Consider the following 14929-nt stretch of genomic DNA (forward strand, 5'->3'; position numbering starts at 1 on the left):
GGGGTAGGTTTTTATCAGCGTGGAGAAAGGTTTATTGGAAGTATCGCTGTGTTTGGTTTTTGCATTTAATAATTGAGCCAGAATAACATTTTGAAAACGGAGTTTTTTTTTGTTCCAGAAAAAAAATGCTTAGTTATTTTAAATAAATTTTAATTTTATTAACAAGATTAATTTTTTTTCATTTGTATATGTTATATGATTAGCTAGTACTAAAAATAATTCAAATTTACAATAAAGATAATATCCACAATTTGGAACAACTTTGGTATTAAAATTTATCTATTTATTTAGCATAAGCAAGCTTTAATTAGAGAACAAAAATGCTTCAAAATTTTCAAATTCTTTGCTATTACATGAAGTTTGGACACATTTAGAATTTCAAATAGATCACAATAACAGTGATTATTTTTCAAAACATTAGCTTTTTACTGGCTTTTTTCACACTAACTGACAATATTGTTTAGAACGTATTTATTTTTAATCAGATAATGGGAAGGGTCTCTCTTTGTTCTTACGGTGCACAGATTTAATGCTAAACCACATGGGTGCCAGTGGAAAATTCTAGAAGGGGCTGCAAGGTGAGAGAAAATTGTACGTTGTTTCGTTGGATAATCTTGGAGCACAAGCGCCTACGTCTAACTGCTCCCGAATTCTGAGGTCCACTAGCTCGTTGTCCTACTGTCAGTGAAATCACAGACGATAAGGCGCGTGTAATTACTTATACTCACTGTGCAATTGTTTAATGCCTGGTGTTTGCGTCCCGAATGTGGTGGAGACCTCCAAAACACGCGAGCGGCGTTGGTGTAGGAAAGGAGAGGAATTGGACACGTGGCCTGATACGTATGGAGTAGGAGAGTGACTTTCTTTCCGCTTATGCACAGAAATTCTGTCCTTTCGACCAGAGAGAAATGATCTTGGTTGGTTTGGTATTGTCATTTTTTAATTGTTCATCGATGTTGTAAATAGTGGTTTGCAACTCGGGCGGGTACGGGTACCCCGGGTATACCCGTCTCGGGTACGGGTACAAGGGTATTCGGGTACGGGTATGGCGGGTATAATTTTCAAAACCCATACCCTACCCGTCCTATACCCTTATCCGTGTACCCTTGACGGGTAAGGCGGGTACGGGTACGAGTTTTTTTTTTTTTTTTTTTTTTTTTGCTGTTTTTTTCTGGTTTTTTTGTTTTGGTTTTTTTGTTGGTTTTTTTTAGTTTTTTTCTGGTTTTTTTTGTTGGTTTGGGGGGAAAAAAATCAGATTTTTTGAATTTTGAAATGGGATGAACAGTGGTCGGGTATACGGGTACGGGTACTCGGGTACGGGTTTAGTCGGGTACGGGTAAACTCGGGTAGGGTATGGTCGGATATTGGTCCAAAATAACGGGTCCGGTCCGGTTTTTGCCCGTACCCACGTACCCGAGTACCCGATCCATACCCGAGCTCGGGCACGAGTACCCCGGGCGGCGGGTACGGGCGGGTATACCCGACTGGGGTAAAATCAATCCACTAGTTGTAAACAAGGTATGCGGTCGTCACATAAATATAATACCGTAAGTAATTAATTAGAAATAATTGAGAATAATTGATCTGAAAAATTTATGACGATTTAATTACCGCTAACAACTAATTAGTCAATTAATCGGTCTAAATAGATGTTTTTTACAACACTAGTTCAGACCATGCGGTCTGTTAATTATTGTAAAGACTTTATAAAGTGCAAATTCTATTATTAGTTTTAAATTTGCTTAAAATTGATCTTATGAATGCAAATAGGGATGACGTGGTGTATTTTGATTAGCTTACTCAACGACTGTCAGTTCCTCTTATCAAATTTATCATTTTTTCTTTTGTTATCGTCAAAAGATTCTTTTGTTTAGTGCAATCATGTAGGTACGTACAACCTGTATACACCGCCTCAAAATTCAATTTCTCATTCTGTATTGTTTGAAATTTAATTATGAATTTTTCAGGCTTACTATCGGCTCAAAGGATTGGTGCATACATCGAAATTTTGAATCGATTTATTCTTCTTAAATTTAATTTACAAACATAACTTGGTGTTTGCTGGAACCGAGCAAATCTAGAATCATGAAAATAAAAAATCAAAATGGAAAACAAATGGTAGATGAGAGGACTACTTATTTTTCATATAATAAGAAAACGGTGATTTAATTAGTATTGAGTAGTTAGAGTGAGAAAAATAGTACGACATAGTTGGCTTTGTTACAGAACGGTACAAGTATGGTATGGAATGATACGGTACGCATGTCGGTTGCGTGTTGCGGTTCGCGTGTGCCGTATCGTGTGTTATAACTAGCATAAGAAAATTTAACACGGGATGGCTCGACATGCGGTCACGTGAGTTAAATAATGAATTTTGAATAAACTAACATAAATTATAATCAAATAGTCAAGCAAATCACATTTAATCACAACACGTTTGAGCACGGTGTGACTCACGTAGCGTGACTATCTCTTAAAATTTTGATCACAACACGACACATAAAAAATTAATTTAATTACAGTATGGCACGTTACAACACAAGACTGAAATCACAACATGTTAATCACAATATGACACATGACATGGCATGTATTTTTCCCTCTACGAGTAGCCTTTTGAATCTAACAAGATACAATCAAATTTGAAAAGCTAGTTCTAATGATGATAGCTTTACAATAAACTAATCGTTTCATGTTGATAATTATTTTTTTCCCTCAACGACGTCAAAAAAATTCATATAAAGAACGAGTAAGGCTTGAGTATTATAGATAGCATAAGGTTATCCGTACTACGGCTTCAAAAATTTATCGTATAATCTTCAAATTTCGATTTAAGTAATCTAATAAATTGGTTATATAATAAACTTGTAGAATGCTAATTTTTACTATTTTTATAATTTATGAAATATGGACAAAAATGGCCTACAAAATAAAAGAAAATTATCGATATTTTAGACCATTTATTGCCATCTTTCGTAAATCATAAAAAATAGTAAAAAAATTCAAAAAATAGTAAAAATTAGTATTCTACAAGTTTATTATATAATCAATTTATTGAACTACTTAAATCGAATTTGAAATTTATACGATAGATTTTTAAAGCCGTAGCACGGATGACCTTATATTATCCATAGCACTCAAGTCTTACTCATAAAGAATAGTAATCTTTAATCCGTTAAAAATCTTGATATTCCATATTCACATAAGTTCCAAATCATCAAAATATAGCAGACACATACTATAAAAAATTTCAAATGATAATATACATCGTGAAATTGTATCTAAAAATTTATTGAATATGTCATCACAAGGTTTGGGGTTTTTGTCCGAAGGAATGGAACAAAGCCTTGTCCAAAGTTTGACTTAAACCGTCTGACTAGAGGCGGATTCAGAATTTTCATTAGGGAGGATAAAAAAAAAATAACAAAACTGATTTAAATAGCTAATTAGATATAAACCCAATAATTAATTGAATACTCGATAAAAAAAATAATGCTTTAACTTATATTTTTCAATGCTCTGACTTATAATTTATGATGCTCTAACTTGTAATTATAATTTCCAATCATAATACAAGAAATTTATTTTAATTTTAACTCTAAATTAAACTCGAATTACAAATTAGAAATTTAGAAGAGGGCAAAAAATATTTTCAGAAGAAGCAAAGACAGTCGGGACCAATAGATCTCTAATAAAACTCAAAATCTAGAAGAGGCGACTGACACTAGAGGTGTCAATGGTACCTTTTTAGTTGTTTACCTGACCCGTATCGTATTCAATAAGGCGGGAATGAGTAATATATTTTTTTTGTTAGCTTATTGGGGATGGGTACGGATAAGATTTTTTTTTTGTTAACCAAATAGGCAAGGGTATGGGTAATGACTATTTCGTACTTGTTACCCTATAGGGTAATTATAAAATCTAAATATATATTCAATTTAATTTCCATCCTACTTAAATATATATATTTGTGTTTTTGAATTTTCTTCCTTTATAAAAAACAATTTAGTTGAAATTGATTGCACATTATTTTTATTAGAAATGCAATTACATATGTGTGTAATGAATGAGTTTTTGATGTTTAGTTTGTAAAATATAATAAAACTAATTATTATGTTAGTATTATATGTTATTTACCCACTACTGTTTCGTTATCCAATAATATTAACAGATAATGATATGATAGGATAAGGTTAATTTTTAATTAGTATGGGTAGGGTATGGGTAAAGTCAATTTTAATGAGTATGGATGTAAAAATGCCTCCATCCGTCCCGTACTATACCCATTGACACCCCTAACTGACACCTCTGTCCTCATGTGGGTCTGCCTCTGCGTCCAATATGTGTTTTTTTGACACGAACAATTTAAATTTATAGAATCATTTGAATTTATTCAGTTTAAAATCGTTCCTACGAATCTTATTACAAATTGAATCTTAATACAAATTAGACCATTTAAATCTGACATTGATTTAGATGAAACTTTCTTGATAGCCACTGTCAAGCCTTTCAAAAAAAAAAATTAGATGAAACTTTCTTTTCGCAGCATAGGCAAACCTAATTCTCTGTAATTATCGGGAACTGATATTTACACAATCTTTTTTTTTTCTGTTTTTTTTTTTAAAGACTGGTAGGACACAAATCTTATTTGTTATTGCAATAACATTGTATTTTTTTTTACTTTCGATTAACAACTTTGCAACTAATTGCCTCTTTAATAGCTTGATTATATTTTAACAATTAATACACAATATTGTTTTTTTGAAAACTTGGTAGGTGCTACCAAGATTATATTAATAAACTTGATTACAACAACTATTCCTATTACAACACAACTACATCAGTAATTTTTTTGTTTATACCCTTTCAGCTATTCTGATTCACAACACTACAGTCCATCTTTCTGACCTTCCCACACTAACGAGCCCAAAGTGTTGCATCCTCCTTTGCCTGAGTTGCCACCAGCCAAACCGATTGTTTAACATTATGGAATATCATCTCATTCCTTTGTCTCCACAAAGACCAAATTACGTTTGCTACTTGTACGTTTTCTTAAATTTTAACAATTAATACACAATATTAGTTTTCTTAAATTTCAATCTAAGAAAGTAAATAAACCTCTTATACGTTTGCTACTTGTAGTAGATTTTTTTTTTTATATATATACTTGTAACCAGTAAATCAAAAAAAGAAACAAAATTTTCATTCCGCAAAAAAAAAAAAAATAGTTTGTATCATTTGAAATTGATGTATAACAGTATAAAAATTCTACAAACAAAATTTCATATATAGTCAACCAACGTTGACAATAATAAAAAAAAAAAAACTCTAGTCATCATTATATTGCTACATGGTTTTTCATTACAAATTAATTGAAAACCTACAAGCTTCGAATTGATGCATTAAGCAAAAAAGTTAATGAACTAAGGCATACCATTTCATATAACACGGAAACTGTCTGTAGATAAATATATAATATTTTTTTTAAGTCAGCTCTGGATTGATATTACTTTAATCAACAACAGTCCACTTGTATAGATATTAATTGGTGTAATAATTGTGAAATTAGTCGGTTATATATTTGTACATTTTTTCAATCAAAATCAACAGTATAATTATGTGTGCTATAAGATCACCAAGGTAAAAAAAATTACATAAAATAAATAGCAGATTTAATTAATTAAAAATTATGAGATTTAAATATATATTGGTCTAAGTACTAAGTTAAATTATGTAATTTACTAACAAAGAATATCGTCAACAAAAAGTTTCAATTAATTGAATAACATTACTAGAAATAGGAATTAATTACATCAGCAAAAAAATTATAGTTTAAGCGGTAATTGGAGCATATTATTTCAAAATTAGATGATAAAATGCTAAATATTTTCTTCTCTTTCCTCTAATAGTAAGCTATTTTTTTTATCACGGAAGAGAACTTGAAAGGATGACAACAAATTTAGAAATTGATATTTAAGAAGATTGTTAATTAAAAAAAAAGTAAATGACTATTTGATTAAAATTCTAATTGAGGGATAAAATTATCTATTCTTTAAAATATTCAAAGTGAGTTATGTTAATAATAATTTTTGTGGTGTTATCAGCATCCGTAATTATCATGTCCATGAAAAAAAAAATTGGCACGTGCAACAAACTCAAACGGAGAAGCAGATTAATAACCAAAATGCTTTCTATTTTTAATCCATCATTTCACATGCCTCAATTCTTAAGCTATCATTTCACATGAACTAAGTAATTGAGCCTTTTTAAGAAAGCTAAAGAGTCACTTTTTTAAATTTCTCTTGTCAAACACCTCTTCTTTAGAGAAACTTAAATTTTAAGCCCACTTAACTTGTCGAACACCCTCTATATAATAACTTCAGTGGGTCATTTAGGAATTTCTTATAGTCCCACTCGAAAGTTAACTTCAAATTGTTGGATAGAGCTCTAATATTGAAGTGTGATAGGATTCTTCATATAGGTCTAGTTGTATTTCTAATCTATCAATCATTGGACTTCAATTTACGTCGGTCTAGTTTTTGACTTTTGTATATATAAAGATAGAAATCTAGTCTATCAACTTTTATTTAATTGTTCATAAAAAATTTCTATTTAAATTTTGAACTATGGTCATCTACATCAGATTATATGTACGTATTTTTACCACTAAATCAATTTTTTTGCATAATTCTAGTTACTCTCCTCTTTAATTATATAGATCTGGTTGGAGGGGTCTCAACAGGAGAATATTGGAGTGTCTGGTTCAAATTACCGGCCGTATATTTGTTTATACCTTGGTCGGTTTGCTTATGAAAGCCACTTGTAACTATATATTAGTAAAAGTCATCTTTATAGCGTTATTAGTCTGTTTAATGACATTATCATAATTCAGTATATTTGAATAAAACTCAATCAAACTCTAAACCGAAAAAAATTTGTGAAGGGGCATTGTATTAATTAGTTGGGAGAATTTCATATATATCACTAAAAAACTATAAAATTATGTAATTATCATTTGCAATTATATATTTACCATCCTAAAATCTAATAACTCGTATATTTATTCAATTAATCAAAATCCGAGATTAATTAGAGATTAATTAAGTTTAATATTATAAAGAATATAATTAGTAACTTTAATTAGTCCCTTTCCCTTCTACGCATATAATTAATCCCTCCATTTTTTTGGCGCGACATTCCCTTTCTACGCTAAAATCTATCGTCCTCTCCCGCCTTGCTGAAACTTTCTCCTTGTCGAACTGCGATTTTTCCTTTCTACACTAAAACCTATCCTCCTCTCTTGTCCGCTGAAATTTTCTCCTCATCAAACCCAAGCAAACCGAAAACCTAAAAAGAAAAGATAGAGAAGGCTATGGAATGCAAAGAGGAAGAAACACTCGCGCCGGAGGAGATAGATAGATCTAGATGCGAGTATAAAGGAGAACAGTCAGTTCTAAAGAGAGAAAGAGATGATGCTAAGTTAATTCTTGATTAATTATAGTTTTAAGAATAGTAAACATAATTAATTTAAGTTTTGCATATATTTGATATATACTAAAGTTATATTGAGTAAATATGTAAGTTATTAGACTTTAGGATGATAACTACATAATTATAAAAATTTGGATGATAAATATGTATATTTCACAGTTTTTAAGTAGTATATATGAAATTATCCCTAATTAGTTTAGGCTCAACCAAACAATATGAATACTTTATGCAGAAGTATAATATTGTTATTCAATTTATCTGAATAATTAATCATGAATCAGTTTAATTCAATTTTTAAATGAAGATAGCCCCAAATATTTTATTTAAAAAAAACCTAAATAATCCCTGAAATGAAATGATGTGTATATAGCAATGCTACTATCCAATATTACATTTTTCACTCAATCTCCCCCAATGGTTCATAGTTCTAACAATATCTCAATTAATATGCTAGTGGCGGATGCACCCGAAGCACAAAACCAATTTACCGGGACTGAATTGTGGATCTTTGATCTACGTTTGGAAAATAATTATTCTATACCTTAATTTGTGATGTGAACTCAACAATCTAATAGATTTAGAGATAAGTCCAATTTGATCTAAAGCAGAGTCCAATAAATTAAATAAATCAAAATCCGAGCCCAACAATTAATTTACTAATCCAATTTGATTATAGCATAGATTGAATTCTCTGATCTAGTTCTTTCTTTTTCGCAGATCAAATTCGATCTCTACCTCTCTCTAATTCCTCTCCGCTGATCTACTCTTTGCTTCAGAAACGAAAAAAAAAAACAGACTCTCTGATGAAATATTTTTGTTGCTGTTGTTTTTTAATATGTAAAAGGGTAATATTATTATTGTTTTTTTGTTAAGTAAAAAAATATTGTTTTGTTTTTTTATCATGTTTTATGTAATGCTTTATGTAATACTTGATTATCTAATAAGTTTGAATTCAATTAATTATTTAAATCTAATTTAATATTTTTTTCCCTGTCATAATGAAAATCCTGCATCTCCTGCAACATACCTTTTTTTACTTTTTTTAGAGAAAAAGGAAGAGAGAGAATCTCCATCGTGGTCTACATATGTTACTATTCATGGGAGATAGTGCGATTTTTACTATTAATTTCTGATCTCTCAATTCAAATCTCACACAAAATCAATTGAACAAAAAACATACTTGTAATTTAAAGGGATATTTAATTTGGACGGTTCATGAATAATGATCTAAACCAATAAATCAAATTGGATGGCTTAGATCTATGCAGGAGGTACTTAATATCTTGGCATGCCACTATAGATAGAATACGACGAAAATTTCTTTGGGCTGGTAATTCTTCAGAAAGGAGAAAATATCATCTCATTTCATGGGAAGTTATTTGTTCCCCTAAAGATCAAGGGGGTCTTGGTGTTCTCAATTTGAAATTCTTGAATATTGCGTTACTTGCTAAATGGTGGTATAGGTTTAAAGATCTCACTGTTGTGGGAAAATGGAAATTAATTCTTTCCTCCAAATATAGCTCTTCAGGGTTATCCTGTTCTAGATGTTCTTCGTTTTGGTCTAGTGTTCTCTCTTTCAGATTTATTTTTGACTTAGGAATTAATAGAAGTATAGGTACTGGTAAGGATACTTATTTTTGGCTTGATAGATGGTTTGGTGATTGTGCACTGTATTGTTCTTTTCCTCAATTATTTAGTATAGTTTCTGATCCTTCTATCTCTGTTTTTGATGCATTTCATAACTCTACTCTAACCTTATCTTTTAATAGGCAATTAACTGGTGTTTATCTTAATGAATGGCTGTCTTTATATTCTACCATTACTTATGATAAAGTTTTTTTTGATCTGTCCAAACCTGACTATATCTCTTAGAGATGGGGTCCTTGTGGAAAATTTACAGTCCACTCTCTATATTTGTGGATAGTGAATATGGGTATCCCTAATAAAATCTATGATACACTTTGGAACTCCAATATTCCTCTCAAAATTAAGGTGTTTATGTGGTTGGTTATGCAAGATAAAATTTTAACTAAGGAAAATTTGCTTAATAAAGGTTGGCAGGGTGACATTTCTTGCCCTTTCTGTGGTGCATTTGAAACCATTGATCACCTTTTTGTAACCTGCCCTATAGCTAATTCTCTTTGGATATAGATTGCATCACATAATTCATTTTCCTTTAATTGTTCTTCAGTTTCTGATTTATGGCAACTAGATGCATGTATTTCCTTGAAAGACATATTACTCATTGAAATGATTAGAGCAGCAACTATTTGGGTAATTTGGTTAGCTAGAAATAAAGTTTGCTTCCAACACACTGTAGTTCCATCTAGTTCTTCATTAGGCCTTCAAATTATTGCCTTAACATCTTTTTGGTGTAAAGTTAAATTAGATGATACTTTTTTAAAATTAACTTTAATTTTACCTATGGATGTCTCATTCTTGAATCAGACAGGTCTCATGATAATCAACTCGGATTCAAGTACCCAGAACAGCCCATTGAATTCAGAAAACACAGATCCTGGTCATGGTTTAGAAGGGTCGGATCTTTTTGATTACCTTAGGACTCGAGCTGAAATGGATGACATTGATACTGCTTTTGAATCTATCGGTAACCAAGGTGTTTTGGTACAACTCTCTTCTACTTTTGAATCTGCAGCTACTACTAGTTCATCATCTTCTATCGACAGCTCACTTGACCTTGCTTAGTTTTTATGCTTTTATCTTAAATTTTCTACTCTAGTTTCTGGCATTTGTTGTACTAGTTATGCCTAAGCCATTTTGTTATGTTGCTTTTTTTTTTTTTTTTTTTTATATTTTTCATGCTGAACTATGTCTATTTTGATGTAAGGACCTTGTTTCTACTGAAACAAGTGGTAATCCACTTTTTTCAAAAAAAAAATATCTTGGCATGAAAAGCAGCAGCAAATAAACTCTCCTGACGGAACCAAATTCTCTGCCCACCTATGGGTAGGAAAATCCTGCCAACTATTGAGTTTAGCTAATCTATACTTGACACGTGGCTGCTATCTTTCATCCCATTAATGAGTATTAAAAAATAACTTTCTAAATCAATTAATTAATTAGAATCTTTTCTCTCTCCTTTGTCATTTCAACTTCTTCTTTTTTTAATAGAAGCCAGTAGGCAGGCGTTATGTGTTAACAGAGAGGTTTCAACATTCCTCTAAAGGAAAACTAAAAATAATAGAAGAGAAAAAAGCTAAAATAAAAGCTACAACTACGTGATAAAAACTAGAACTTAAATAAATTAACCAAATCTAAAAGTTTAAATTGTTAACTACCTTTCTATTCTAAATCGTAAAATAAGGAGAGTTCGGGGGCTTCTTTGAAAACTTTATTTTACGTTCTGGCAATTCGTTGAGTATATTTGATGGGTTTTTGCTTGAAGTTTCAATTTGTTGAATAATATGCAGAGAATCCACGTCAATGCATAAATTCAAGTCCAAAATTTTTTCTGATACCATCTAAATGATTCAAATAGTTTGCATGTTAGACTTGTCTCTCAAATGACTAACGAGTTAGATCTCAAGAAGCTTTGGTCAGCTATTAAAGTTGAAACAGTTGCAACTAAGTACCAATAACCTTACTAGTAAAATACCAACAAAAAATTCTAACTACACAACATTAACTAATTTTGAGGTGATAACAAAGGACAAATTGATATATTGATTTCACTCAACTTAATAGCCTAATCTTATTTTATTCATGACAAAAATGCCCAAGTACTGGTACTGTATCATTGAGTTGTTGAAATCTTTATGGTAAAAAAGGCTTTCAAATTTGACTTGTATGCAACAAGAAAATATAAAAAAAATATATAAAAATGACTTACAAATATAATATTTTGCGACTGTATTTAACTCAAGAAATCTTCATGAAAAGAGATTGCCTCCATGTAATTTTTTTTTCCTCAACGGTGAGAGGTACAAAGAAGAAGAAACAGTAAAGTTATTTTTTAATTAATTTTGAAATGGAAGGTGAAAAGACAAAGGAAAGAGGAAAGATTCTCATTAATTAATTAATTTGGAAAGTTACTTTTTTAATCTCATTAATGAGATGAAATATAACAGCCACGTGTCAAACAAAGATTGGCTAAACTCAATAATTGGCAGAATTTTCCTGCCCATAGGTGGGCAGAGAATTCGGTTCCTCTCCTGACACCATCCAAAAAAGGATATGTTTAGCACCCTCAAAAATAAGCAATTAATCTACCTTGTTTGCTAAATTTGCTTGCTCCCTTAGTTGTTCTTTCGCTAAAAATTACATTATCTCACCTACTTATACCATGCATTCCTCTGAGCTCCTTCTCGATCTCACTCTAAGATCCTCTCTTATATATAGCAAATCTTGATATATATTGTGAGCATTCACTAGATCAATTTATTGTAAAAATGGAGATGATTCATCGAGCTTCAAATCAGGAAAAAACAGATGAACAGAAGAACATTGACGAGTGGCTCCCGATCACTTCTTCGAGAAATGCTAAGTGGTGGTATTCAGCATTTCATAATGTCACAGCCATGGTTGGCGCCGGTGTGCTCACTCTACCTTATGCCATGTCTGAGCTTGGTTGGTAAGATTTTTTTTCTCCAAACTTCCAACTTCTCATCATCTTTCTGATCCAATAGAGAAATTGAACTCAATGTTAAGATTAAAAAGTACTATATATATTATTCATATTTACAAGAAACATTACTAAAACATATTTTTCAGGGGACCGGGTATTGCGGTGCTAGTGGTATCATGGGTCATCACTCTGTACACTCTTTGGCAGATGGTTGAGATGCATGAGATGGTCCCTGGCAAGAGGTTTGATCGGTATCATGAGCTAGGACAGCACGCTTTCGGTGAGAAGCTCGGTCTTTGGATTGTGGTGCCTCAACAACTAATTGTCGAGGTCGGGACCAACATTGTGTACATGGTGACTGGTGGCAGGTCGCTCAAGAAGTTCATGGAGCTCGTCAAGCCCAATGAAAAACCAATTAGGCTTAGCTATTTCATCATGATTTTTGGAACGTGTCACTTATTTCTTTCGCAGTGCCCCAACTTCAATTCCATCTCTCTTGTGTCCTTCGCAGCCGCCGTCATGTCTCTCACGTACGCATTTTTAACTAAATTTTTCGGCACCTTCAGTTTGACTCTGTTTTGTAAGGGAGTTTATCCATTTATATATAGACTAATTTAAAATAAGTAAACATGAACAAACATAACCAAAAATTATACATTACTTTTCCTGTACTAATATAATTCATTCCATCATCATGAACCATCTTAAATTTTTCATAATTTTTAAAATCATAGGTACTCCACGATCGGCTGGACAGCTGCGCTCGGGAGAGGCAAGGAGCCTGATGTCGACTATAGTTACAGGTCTACGAAAACTTCCACCAATGTGTTCGGTTTTCTCGGTGGCCTTGGTGAGGTGGCATTTGCATACGCAGGGCACAATGTGGTGCTTGAAATCCAGGCAACCATTCCCTCCTCCCCCGAAAAGCCGTCAAAAAAGCCCATGTGGAAGGGAGTCCTTGTTGCGTACATTATCGTTGTAGTCTGCTATTTCCCGGTCGCATTGATCGGTTACTGGGCATTCGGTAATTCAGTCGAAGATAATATCCTGATTTCTCTCGAGAAACCATGGTGGCTTATCGCGGCTGCAAATATGTTTGTAGTGATCCATGTCATTGGAAGCTATCAGGTATTGCATTTTATTTATTTTACCCTCTTTTTTTTCCTTTTCCTCGTGTTTAATTAGCTTAGGTTATGTTAATTTCTCGATGTTTTTGGCCATTAAGATGTTATGCAAAGCATCAAATATTCATTCCAGAAATAGACATATATAGGAATCAAAAAAGTTATAATTAAACAATTTAAGTAGTGCATAAAGGCGAAGGTGCTTAAATCTATTCTTAAACAGTTATATATATATTATTGAAGAGTTTATTGTCAGCTAATTTTTTTTTCTTTAATATTGGTGCTTTAACTAGACTTGGGTATGTCATTCATGTTTTTTTTTTTTTTTTTTTTTCATATAAAGGGTTATAATGAGATCCGGTTTAATGTCAATTTTGTTGTTTGCAGATTTATGCCATGCCTGTGTTTGACATGCTGGAAACATTTCTTGTAAAACAACTCCATTTTAAGCCATGTTTCATGCTTCGTTTGGTGACTCGCTCTACTTATGTTGGTATTAATTATTTACTCTCTTACTGATAATAATTTCTCTACCATGCGTATTAAAGTTATAAAAATATATATATTCAACTTCAAGTGTCACCATAAACTATCCTCCATCTAAAATAAAGCAAGCTTACATGGCCTCATCTGCATATATAGTGTATTACTGGCTTCAACTTCTTCATCAGTACAACTCTAAATTAGCAACAATCAAAATAATTGTTATTCACAATTGGTAATAGAACTATTTGTATATGTATGCACACAGGATTTACGATGATAGTCGCCATTTGCATTCCTTTCTTTGGCGGTCTACTTGGATTCTTCGGTGGATTCGCTTTGGCACCGACAACCTATTTCGTAAGTCAATACAAACATATTCTAACATATACGAAAGGATTTATATTAACGACTAATCTTAATTGACACCACAATTTTTTTTTTAAGCTTCCCTGCATCATGTGGCTATGTGTTTACAAGCCTAGGAGGTTTGGCTGGTCATGGTTTGCTAACTGGGTAAGTGATCAATTTAAATTTCTACATGTTACACATTAGTAGTTTATTAGCATCTCTGAAGAAAAACAGTAAAACCGCTTAACTGGCTGGATATATATATAGGAGCTTCTTACATATTGAAACTCTGGCACTAAAGTTTGAAGAATCTTGATACATTGAAAAATAAATCATAGATTTGAAGGCAAAATATTCTAACTGCAATATATGTGATAATGATTCTCAGATTTGCATCATTCTTGGTTTGATGTTGATGATTTCATCTCCAATTGGCGGGCTACATTCGATCATCGTCAGTGCAAAAAGCTACAAGTTTTTTTCGTGAGCTTTGGAAAAGAAGGACGGTTAATTTCATTCAGGGATCGACCTTCTAGTGTTAATTTGTAGTAGAATCCTTGTTACTGTAGTTGATTAGTTGTTCTATGTAACTTATATGTCTAAGTATGATCGATAGATCAATCTTAGAGTGTAGTGAAATCTAACCAAAATAGCATGATTTCATTTCATTTATTTTCCTTTTTTTTCTTGCCTTCTTTTGGTTTTGCAAATCCGATCTTGTTGATCTAGCATGCTAGTTTGTTTCAATTCATTATAGTTTTACGTGTTAGAATACTTTCTGTACTGAATATCAAACTAATAGATTTAGTATTAAGCAAAATTACCATGGTTTATTGTTGGTGTCTTTTTTTTTTTTTGGTTATTCTTTTAGAGACCACAGATGAAGCTAATAATT

The 14929-nt window shown here is 31.9% G+C and overlaps 1 protein-coding gene across 1 annotated transcript; it reads left to right on the forward strand.

The window, feature by feature from the left end:
* Positions 1-11821: 11821 nt before the first annotated feature.
* On the forward strand, positions 11822-14847 carry LOC144565203 (lysine histidine transporter 2-like). Its single transcript, XM_078314886.1, has 7 exons — positions 11822-12082; positions 12223-12606; positions 12811-13204; positions 13588-13693; positions 13952-14043; positions 14131-14199; positions 14423-14847. Exons 1-7 carry the CDS (start codon positions 11901-11903, stop codon positions 14519-14521), a joined length of 1326 nt encoding a protein of 441 aa, XP_078171012.1. The 5' UTR covers positions 11822-11900; the 3' UTR covers positions 14522-14847.
* The last annotated feature ends 82 nt before the right edge of the window (positions 14848-14929 follow it).

This window comes from Carex rostrata, chromosome 1, assembly GCF_964058835.1.
Source record: "Carex rostrata chromosome 1, lpCarRost1.2, whole genome shotgun sequence".
NCBI lineage: Eukaryota > Viridiplantae > Streptophyta > Magnoliopsida > Poales > Cyperaceae > Carex > Carex rostrata.